Source organism: Nannospalax galili, unplaced genomic scaffold (assembly GCF_000622305.1).
Source record: "Nannospalax galili isolate Female #2095 unplaced genomic scaffold, S.galili_v1.0 scaffold253, whole genome shotgun sequence".
NCBI lineage: Eukaryota > Metazoa > Chordata > Mammalia > Rodentia > Spalacidae > Nannospalax > Nannospalax galili.
In genome coordinates, this window is record NW_008335287.1 from 2,129,608 (window position 1) to 2,140,485 (window position 10,878).

General features: G+C 44.4%; 2 protein-coding genes across 2 annotated transcripts in view; both read left to right on the plus strand.

The window, feature by feature from the left end:
* Pole2 (DNA polymerase epsilon 2, accessory subunit) overlaps positions 1–3,040 on the plus strand; it is a 45,201-nt gene extending 42,161 nt beyond the window's left edge. Inside the window, 1 exon segment of the mRNA XM_008829864.3 lies at positions 2,347–3,040. Coding sequence (XP_008828086.1) covers positions 2,347–2,365 — 19 coding nt within the window. The 3' untranslated portion in view covers positions 2,366–3,040.
* Positions 3,041–3,436: 396 nt separating this feature from the next.
* Positions 3,437–10,878, plus strand: part of Dnaaf2 (dynein axonemal assembly factor 2) — a 9,855-nt gene continuing 2,413 nt past the window's right edge. The window contains exons 1-2 of the mRNA XM_008829865.3: positions 3,437–6,144; positions 9,939–10,082. Of these exons, the coding sequence (XP_008828087.1) occupies positions 4,465–6,144; positions 9,939–10,082 (1,824 nt within the window). The 5' untranslated portion in view covers positions 3,437–4,464. The remainder of the gene's footprint in view (positions 6,145–9,938; positions 10,083–10,878) is intronic.

Genomic DNA, 10,878 nt, shown 5'->3' on the forward strand with positions numbered 1-10,878 from the left:
ACCCACACATGTTATTTATTTATTTATTATTATTATTATTATTTGCTCTTTTTGAAACAGGGTCTCCCTATGGCCCCAGCTGTCCTGGAACTCACTATGTAGACCAGGCTGGCCTTGAATTCACAGAGATCTGCCTGTCTCTGCCTCCCAAGAGCTGGGATTAAAGGTGTGTGCCACTATGCCCGGCTTTTTTTTTTTTTTCCTTTTTAAGACAGGGTAACCTTGGCTGGCTTGAAATTCACTATGTAGACCAGACTGACCTCAAACTCAGAGATCTACCTGCCTCTGCCACTCAAGTATTGGAACTAAAAGCATGTGCTACAATGCCTGGATAATTGTTTTGTTTTTTTTTAATTGACAAATTGTACACACTCATGAGGTGAATGTGCTTTTAAATATAGTTTTATCTGAAAATATAATATTGGTGATACAGTAGGTATATGTACATTCTCCCCTGTAGTTTCTCAGAATAAAAAGGGGTAAAAGCCAGAGAGGACTTTGAGAGTAATTAAGTGTGAAAAACAGAAAGGAGTTTGAGATTAAGATGTACAGGAGTGATTCCACACTTGGGCTTATGAATAAAAACAGGTTTGTTTTTTCTTTGGTCTTTTTGAGACAGGGTCTCCCTGTAGCCCCAGCTGGCCTGGAACTCGCTTTGTACACCAGGCTGGCCTCAAACTCACAGAGATCCACCTGCCTTTGCCTCCTGAGTGCTGGAATTCAAGGCATGCGCCACCATGCCCAGCAAAAACAGAAGTTTTATATCAAAGCTAAAAGAAAGCCAGGGGTAGGGCACATACCTGTAATCTCAGGATTTGGGAAGTAGAAGAGGAGAATCAGGAGTTCAAGGCCAGCTTTACCTGTAAGACTTTCTTTCAAACATGGGTGCACTTACACGCAGGCAAAACACTCATACGCATAAAATTTTAAAACAAACAGTAGGGCGTTGTGGCGTACACCTTTAATCCCTGTACTCTGGAGGCAGAGGCAGCAGATCTTTGTGAGACAGAGGCCAACCTAGCCTACATAGCGAGTTCCAGGCCAGCTGGGGCTACAGGGAGACCCTGTCTCAAAAAAAAAAAGAGAACCAGGGGCTAGAGAGATGACTCAGCAGTTAAGAGGGCTGGTTGCTCTTGCAGAGAACAGTTTCAATTCCCAGCACCCACGTGGTAGCTAACAATTGTCTTTAAATCCAGTTCCAGAGGATCCAATGCCTTCTGACCTCCATGGGCATTGCATGAGAGGGGTGCATTTATACATATGTAGTCAATACACTCGTTCACATAAATTTTTTAAGAAATTAAATAACAAAACCAAATCCAAACAAAATGTGATTTAAAAGAACTACTTGAATATATAATAGTTGACAACATTCTATCACTTATGTACATTTTTTATTATATTTTGTGTATGCACGTATTGTCTACATGTAGGTAAGTGTACCCATGTCTTGCAATGCCCGCAGAGGTCAGAAAAGGCTGTCGGATCCCCTGGGACTGGAGTTAAGGACAGTTGTTAGCTGCCATGTGGGTGCTGGGATTCAAACCTGGGTCTTCTGCAAGAACAACTAGTGTTCTTAACCACTGAGCCATCTCTCCAGCCCCCAACTTATATACATTTTAAAAATATTTTATTTTTATGTGTATGTGTATTGCCTGCATGTATGTAAATACACCTGTGCTGTGCAATGCCCTCAGAGGTCAGAAGAGGGCGTCACATCTCCAGAACTGGAATTATGGATGGCTGTTAGTCACCATGTGGATGCTGAGAACCAAACCTAGATCCTCTGCAAGAACAGCCAGTGCTCTTAACCGCTATCTCTCCAACCCTTATGTACATATTTTTAAAGCATAAAATCACACACGCACACACACACTTTTTTTTCCTGTGGTGCTGGAAGCTGAACCCAAGGTCTTGGGCATGCTAGACAATCCTTCCCCAGACCTTTTGAGTAGCTCAGGCTGGCCTGGAACTTGCAATCCTGCTTCAGCCTCTTCAGTGCTGGTAATACAGTTGTCTCACACCCACACACACCGAAGACTTCTCTTCTGTGTTTCTATTTGAGGCAGTCTTGGCTGGCCTGGAACTGTATAGCCCAGGCTGGCTTTGAACTTGCAGTAGTCCTGCTGTTGCCTCCAGGTTGCTGGGATTACTGGCCTATACCAGCACACGTTCCTTTTATTAAACTACCTTTATAAAGGTATACTCTTTTTAGGGTGAGGTGGGGTGCAAGAGATGTTTTTAGTGCTACCATTTGAATTTGCAACAATGTGTGTATCTTTAAAATTACAAGTAAATATTAAGACATGAACACTAATGTTTACAAATTTTATTTTTCTATTTCAGCAAACTTGAAGGCTTCTGACATGTGACTAAATGAAATGAATTTTCTGCTTAATTTTATCTTGTGTAATTTTGACATTAAATTATAATAAACCTACAGCAAACAGTGTTTCTAAGTTGGTTATTTTATAGGAAAAGTATTTTCTTCAGTCTCAAAAACATGCAGATATGTATAAACATACTCAAATTAGATATTTGCACTTAAATAATCTATTACTATTCTGATACATAGCATCCCAATTTCTTCTCTATATATACATTTCATTCTTGCAGAAATATTTTGGGATCACACCTTATGTGTTAAATTTCCTTTTGCATTCATTATATAAGTACCTGATATAGTCTAGCTACTGGAGAATCCACTTCTATATTAGAAAGGCAACGTTCTAGATTTCATAAACATCTTCAGATGAGGAGTGTGGCTACACTTTGAAACAAATACTAAATATGAACCATAGTGAAATATTTGGAAAAGCAGGTAATTTTAGGTAGGATGTTTGGAAGGTGAGAAAGCAGGTAAAAGGGAGTTACTAAGGTGACATTTAAATTCTTGAGATTTGAGGGACAACCACCAAGAGTCAAGAGTGTTCTGCCATTAGGCTGATTCAGGGGGAGATAGGTGGTGAGTATAAGAAGCTAAACATTAAATTGGCTGGGACTGACCAGCTCACAATACCCAAATAACTACCTCAATCAATAATACATTTTGGAGCTGGGGGTGTAGCTTAGGTAGTAGAGTTCATTCTATAGATGTGAGGTCCTGGGTTCCACCATCCCCAGACCCATAACAAAACAAAATTTCTAGAAACTCACTCTCAGTGACTGCATAAAGCTCCAGTGTAAGCCTGGCGTGGTGGCGCATGTCTTTAATCCCAGCACTCAGGAGGCAGAGGCAGGCAGATCTCTGAGAATTCAAAGCCAGCCTGGTCTACATAATGAGTTCCAGGACAGCTGGGGCTACCGGGAGACCTGGTCTCAAAAAAGACCAAAAAAAAAAAAAAACCAAAAACAGTGTAGGGGACTGGAGAGATGACTCGGCAGTTAAGAGTGCTGGGTGTTCTTCAAAGCCCAGCACCCACATGCTACCTATAACTCCAGTTCCACAGGATCCAGCGCCCTTCTGTGTCCTCTGAGGGCACTACACGACATGGGTACACTTATATACATGCAGGCAATATACACATACACATTAAAAAAAAAAACCTCTAGTGTATTACTACCACAAGCTGCTTCATTAGTTCCTTGGTGAACTCAGATTCTTTCTAGACCTGTTAAGAGTACTGGGTCAAAAAACTTGTATGTGTGAGTTCAAGGCCAGCCTGGCCTATATAGCATGTTCCAGGCCAGCTGGGGTACAGGGAGACTCTGTCTCAAAAAGACCATAAAACAAAAAAAGTAAAACAAGTATGTGTTTTTAAGAATTTAAGAAACAGCCGAGAAACATGTACATTTAAAATTCCATTCCCATCCTGAGGAAATAAAGTAATTCTAAAATGGTCTGTTATTTTGATGTCACCTGTGGTATCTTATGTTTACATTTTTTAAAAAAATGGTATTTATTGGCCTTTGGTATTTGTTTTTGAAAAGCCTGGTCATCTTTTGCTCCATGAGTTTCTACTGGATAAGTGTATGGTAGAACACTCAAAAATGGAAAGAAAATTAAGATTTAAATGTTTTAGCAAAGTAAAAAAGGTAGGTTTGAATCAGTTTGTGAATTATACTTTGGTCAGGTAACTTCGCACTTAACTGTGAAACTGGAAGGTGGTTTGTCTTAAAATGTGAACAGTAAACGGGATAATGTTGACAATTACTACAATAGGCTGCAAAGTACATGTATCCAGCAGCAGTCTAAACAGTGCAGCAGGCAGAAACAGTGGCTGGTCTCTGAAGAAACCTAGGAGGCCATCTCTAGCATTTTCAGGGATCGCTGCTGCCCCTCCTGCCAGGTGGTGGTGGTGTTACTATGGCAACAAGGCACGCGCTGCCCTGTAGTATCTTCCCCAGCCGTTACCTTCCTAGGTCAGGCCGGGACACTGAGTGCAGCGGAGACTGAGCGGCACACATTGGTCCTTAGGTGTGAGACTGATTCCCCTACCCGGCCAGGGCGAGCGGCCGGGCAACATGGCCAAGGCGGCGGCCAGCTCGGCGCTGGAGGACTTGGACCTGAGCGGAGAGGAGGTCCAGCGGCTCACCTCCGCCTTTCAGGACCCGGAGTTCCGCCGAATGTTCTCCGAGTACGCCGAGGAACTGACGGACCCGGAGAACCGGAGGCGCTACGAGGCGGAGATCAAGGCGCTGGAGCGGGAGCGCGGGGTGGAGGTGCGGTTCGTGCACCCGGAGCCGGGCCACGTGCTGCGCACTAGCCTGGACGGGGCGCAGCGCTGCTTCGTGAACGTGTGCAGCAACCCGCTGATCGCAGCACCCAGCAGCCGGCCGGGCCCGGGGCGCGATGGCACCGCGGCGGGCAGCCACTGGTCGCTGCCCTACAGCCTGGCGCCTGGCCGCCCGTACGCTGGGGGCAGCGGCAGCCGCTACACCGTCTACGACGTGGTCTTCCATCCCTACGCGCTGGCGCTGGCCGGGCGCCACGAGGGCTTCCGCGAGATGCTGGACGCCACGGCCCTGGAGGCGGTGGAGAAGCAGTTTGGCGTCAGGCTGGACCGCAGGAACGCCAAGACCCTGAAGATCAAGTACAAGGGGACCCCCGAGGCCGCCGTACTGCGCACACCACTTCCCGGGGGCGCCCCGGCCGGGCCCAAGGGGGAGCCGCAGGGCCCGCTCCCGGACCTGCCCTACCCCTACCGGTACCCCGCGGCGGTGCAGAGCGCGGCGCCCCCTGCTCCCGACGCGCGGTCCGCCACCGAGGCGGAGCAGCGGCCCGCGCCCACTGAGCCCCGCTGCAGCGTGGTGCAGCGCCACCACGTGGACCTGCAGGACTACCGCTGCTCGCGCGACTCGACCCCGAGCACCGTGCCGCACGAGCTGGTGGTTACCATCGAGCTGCCGTTGTTGCGCTCGGCCGAGCAGGCGGCGCTGGAGGTGACGGGGAAGCTGCTGTGCCTGGACTCCAGGAACCCCGACTACCGCCTTCGCCTCTCGCTGCCCTACCCGGTGGAGGAAGGCCAGGGCAAAGCGCAGTTCAACAAGAGCCGGCGGCAGCTCCTGGTCACGCTGCCCGTGGCGCTCTCCGCCGTGCGCCGGGACTTCGCTTTGGCGCCGGAAGAGTCAGCGGCCTGGGCCGGAACTGACGGCGCGGCCTGCGCTTCCGCCGGGGAGGGCCCCGCCGAAAGTCCAGAGGGAACCCGGGTAGCAGCCTCCACTGTCGCCACCAGCCCTGGCACTGAGGAGGAGCTCGGCCCACTGGAGGACTTCGGTCGGGACTCAGTGTTGCCGCCAGGCCTGGGGGACGAGCCCCCTGCCGGAGATCTCAGCACCCGGACGCTTGCGGAAGCGGTGAGCCCAGCAATGGGTGGCCCGGGGACCGAGAGCACCGAACCTCTGTGCCCTCCTTTGAAGTGTACTCAGGATGAAGACTCCTTGACTCTGCTGGTTCAAGTGCCTCGTATTGAGCCGCAAAGTCTTCACGGGGATCTGACCCCCCTGCGGTACAAATTATACTTCTCTACACAAGACTCAGCTTATTCCTTCTCTTTGCACTTTGCTGCCGAGAATACATTGAGTACCGAAGATCCCGTGATTAGTATTTCTTTAAACAATGCAGTGATAGTACTGGCCAAATCTCCAGAGAGCCACGGACATTGGCGAGAGTGGTATTGTGGCTTGAACGACGATTCTTTGGAGGTAATGGTTTTCTAGACTGTTTCAAATATTCCACCTCAAATTGTTGTTGTTGTTGTTACAGGCAACTTGTCAATTTTTCCTAAACGACTTTTTGTAGGTTTTCACGTGATGAACGGCAGTGTGTGTTAAGTGTATTTTCAAAACTGATTACAAAAGCTTGGTGCAGTGGTGCAGGCCTTTAATTCCAGCACTTGGAAGGCAGAGGCAGGCAGATGTCTGTGAATTCAAGACCAGCCAGGGCTACATACTGAAACCTACCTCAAAAAAATAAACAAGAGCCGGGCGTGGTGTCGCTCGCCTTTAATCCCACCGTTTGGGAGGCAGAGACAGGTGGATCAATGTGAGTTTGAGGCCAACCTGGTCTACATAGTGAGTTCTAGGCCAGCTGGGGCTATACTATAGGGAGACCCTGTCTCAAAAAGACCAAAATAAATAAATAAATAAATAAATAAAATTGTTCAAAAAGAAAATTTACACACATTCTCTCTAGTGGATGGGTTTCATCCCTAATGTAGCTGGGTTTTTTTTTGGGGGGGGGGGTCCACCAACTCAGAAGGATACTGGATTTCAGTAGTTCCCAGACTTCTGGGATTATCTGCAAAAAGTCGAGAGTTTTGTCTCCTGAAGGAAAAGGGCTATAACTGTTCATTCTCAAAGGGATTTATGACCAAGTACCAAAAAGCACCCCAAAGTGGCCATACTTCGGCTTGAGGAAGCATTTCTTCTGAGCTTAGCAATAGGTGTAAGTAGTGAGGAAATGCTGCCCAGCCAGGGCCACAATTACATGAGAAAAACTCAAGTAGGTGTAAATTTAAGCCCTGAGCAGGACTTGGGGATTTAGCTCAGCATTTGCTTAACTAAGTACAAAACCTTGGGTTAAGACCCTAAATCCCATTCCCTTTTGACTATGTGGAGCTGCTTAATTTTAGCTGATTTTCAGTGGGGTTCTCTGGTGGGTGGTATAATTACACTGAAAATTTCTAGTTTTAGTCATTCTTAGGACCCCATAAGTATTTAGCACATGGCGGCATTTAACAAAGTATGGTTAATAGTTGTTGACCGAGCAGCATCTACATTAGATACATTCATTCCTGGGCAAACACTGGTACTGGCTAAGTATATATAAGCCCACCATAGTTCAGCTACGCTTTTTAGGTTTTTCAGGGTCTTGAAGTTCATATTCAGTACTCTACTCTTATGGCAGATTTTTGGGGAAAAGCTACTTTAAAGATTGAAGTTCTTTCCTTTTTTTTTTTTTCTTTTGAGACAGGGTCTCCCTGGAACTAATGTAGACCAAGCTGGCCTTGAACTCATAGAGATCCACCTGCCTCTGCCTCCTGAGTTCTGGGATTTAAAGGCCTGCGACACCACACCTGGCTAAGATTTAAGTTCTAATGACAATAGTTGGTAGCCTGACCTGGTGGTCCATGTCTATAATCCCAGAACTAGGGGTTGAGGCTGGAGTATGGAGGAGTTCAGTAAGACTAGGGTGTAGCTCAGTGGCAGGGTGCTTGCTGGGGGACTGAGGGGGAAGTCAAGTTCTCAAAAACCCCACTAGTTACACAGATTATTGAAAATGGAGTATTTGACCTCAAGTCTACCAGAAAATTCCACTTCATTCTGTTGGGTGTTTCTAGAAGTTTACATAATTTACATCTGTAGAGTCGAGTATCTATGGAAAATAGTTAACTTGAAGCCTCCAAAACTGGCAATATAACTAGTTGGATTAGGTAGGGTAATTATGAGACTATAATAAACTGTAAAACATGAAACTGAGTATCTGCTTATGTCATCAGAAAACGGAAACTTAGAAACAGGCAGTGGTTTTCCTGTAATTGTCATAAGTATGAAAATAAAAATATGAAAGTCATTTGTGGTGGTACACGCCTCTAGTCCCAGCACTTGGGAGGCAGAGGCAGGTGGATCTCTGTGAGTTCAAGGCCAGCCTGGTCTACACAGTGAGTTCCAGGCCAGCTGGGGCTAGAGGGAGACCCTGTTTCAAGAAGTAAAATAATAATAATAATAATAATAAATAAATAAATAACAAATAAAAAGAAAAGAAAAATATGAGAAGAAAACTTTTGTGGATAATCAGTTAAGAAACTCTTCAAGATATACTTTAATCGGATTTTTTTTTTGGACAGGGTCTCCCCTAATCCCAGCCTAGCCTGGAAGTCACTATGTGGACCAGGCTGTACTGATATGTAGACAAGGCTGGCCCAATATGCTAACAGTTTAGCCAAAAAAAGTAACCTAAATCCAAATGGGATTAAGGCAACTGCATTTTCTGTCTTTGAAGCCTTAACTTGATTATACCATTAATCATCACATGTGCTAGAGCTGTTGGGACCACAATATCCCTTTGTTTTATACTGTATCAAGCCCTAAGTATTGGGTTTGGTGACATAAACCTTTAATCTCAACATTCAGGAGCCTGAAGGCAAGAGGATTATGAATTTGAGGGCAGCCTGGGTTATAAAGTGAGACCCAGTGTCAAAGAAAAACAAAAAGAAAATTAGGAGTAGTGACTGAGACATATAATGTTATGTAGTAATCATTTTTATTATGAGTATTATATTAATATATATCATGTTTTTTAGTAAAACATTCATAGAGAGACTTATGACTTTCAAGGCAAAAACTCTTACTTTATATTTTTTAAGAAGTAAATAAATGGGACCGTGAGATGATCTGTTCAATGGTTTAAGAGCACTGACTGCTCTTGCAGAGGACCTAGGTTCGATTTCCAGCACCCACATGGCAACTAACAACCATCTATAACTCCAGTTCCAGGAGATCTGATACCTTCAAGGACACTGCATTGACATCAGTACACACTCATACACATAAAATAAAAAATTATAAGTAAAATAATTTTTTAAAAGTATACTTATGGCCAGGCGTGGTGGCTCATGCCTTTTATCCCAGCACTTGGGAGGCAGAGGCAGGCAGATCTCTCTGAGTTCAAGGCCAGCCTGGTCTACATAGTTCTAGGACAGCTGGGACTACAAAGAGACCCTGTCTCAAAAAAAACCAAAAAAAAAAAAAAAAAAGTATATTTATTTAAACACTAAATAGTCACTGAGAGTGTTCCTAGAATTTTGTCAATGAATTCAGCAACATTTATAATAAAATCAGTCATTAGAATTAGTGCAAATTTTCTGTATATTTTTAATTTATTTTTATTTTATGAGTGTGAGTGTTTTGCATACATGTATGTAAGTGCACCTGTGTGTGAAATGCCCATGGAAGTCAGAAGAGGGTGTCAAATCCGCTGGAACTAGAGTTACTGATGGTTGTGAGCTGCCATATGGGGCTGGGAACCAAACCCAGGGCCTCGGCAAGAGCAGCCTGTGCTCTTAGCCACTGAACTATCTCTCCAGCCCCTCCTTATTTTTGGATGTGGATCTCATATTGTCCAGGCTGCCCTTATTATTTTGTATCTGAGAATGGATGACGACCTTCAACTCCTGTTACCTGCCTCCTAAATACTGGATTACAGGCTGACTTTCAACTCTTGACATTCTGACATCCACCTCCTAAATGCTGAGATTGCAGGCATGTACCGTATGCTTGGCATGCAGGTTCATTTTTAAAATAAATATGTTCTTTTTGTATAATAATATTGTTCTGGATAATACTAGATTTTCTTTTTCAAGGCAGCACTTAGGAATGACCAGATAAACATTTAAGAAATGTAACCCTGAATTATGTAAGTATTTTTGTGAGCTGCTTTTGGTACAACTGTGTTGTGTGACCTGTAAGGTAGAATATCTTTTCCCTTTTTATTTTAGGAAAGATTGTTTGTCAATGAAGAAAATGTTAATGAGTTTATTGAAGAGGTTCTTCAGTCTCCATTGAAACAGGCAAGGCCCCTGACTTCACCACTGATTGAAGTTCTCCAGGTTACTAATGAGAAGATTCATATTCATGCAAAGGTAAGATTTGGCTGGGTTTTAGAGTGACTAGTGGCAAGGTTAAAGCCTAATAACCTCAATTCTTTTTTTTTTTTTTTGGTTTTTTGAGACAGGGTCTCCCTGTAGCCCCAGCTGACCTGGAACTCATTATGTAGACCAGGCTGGCCTCGAACTCACAGAGATTCGCCTACCTCTGCCTCCCAAGTGCTGGGATTAAAGGCGTGCACTGCCACTCCAGGCAATAACCTCAATTCTTAAATACTTGGGTTTTTTCTGGTGCTTGTTGTTGACAGGGTCTCCCTAGTCCCAGCATACCTAGATGTCACTATGTGGACCAAGCTGGCCTTGATCTTACAGAGATCTGCCTGCCTCTGTCTTCCTAGGGCTGAGATTAAAGGCACACCATCACGCCTGGCCAATTTTTGAATACTTAACTCCATAATTTTAAAGAGAATGTACATAATGCCTGAGCAGAGTAATGCTGAGACTTCTGAGTATTTACTATGTGATAAACACTCTACTCTTTATTTTGTTAGTTACCTTTTTTTTTTTAAAATCACTTTATTCTAATTAACAAATAGGTGACAAAGAGAGGCAAATTTCAAGTGCTATTCTATTAAAAACAATATCTGAACTTCCAAGTGAACCTTGGAATCAGAATTCTACATTTAGAGCAATTTGCCTTACTAGTTGAAGATCCAGAATATTGCATTCTGGATAGGATTGTGGAAGGATCCTATCAAATGTAAGATTTGTACTTCTCAACTTCTCAAAAAGATACTGATCTTTGCTTAGTTTTTTTTTTTTTTTTTTTGGG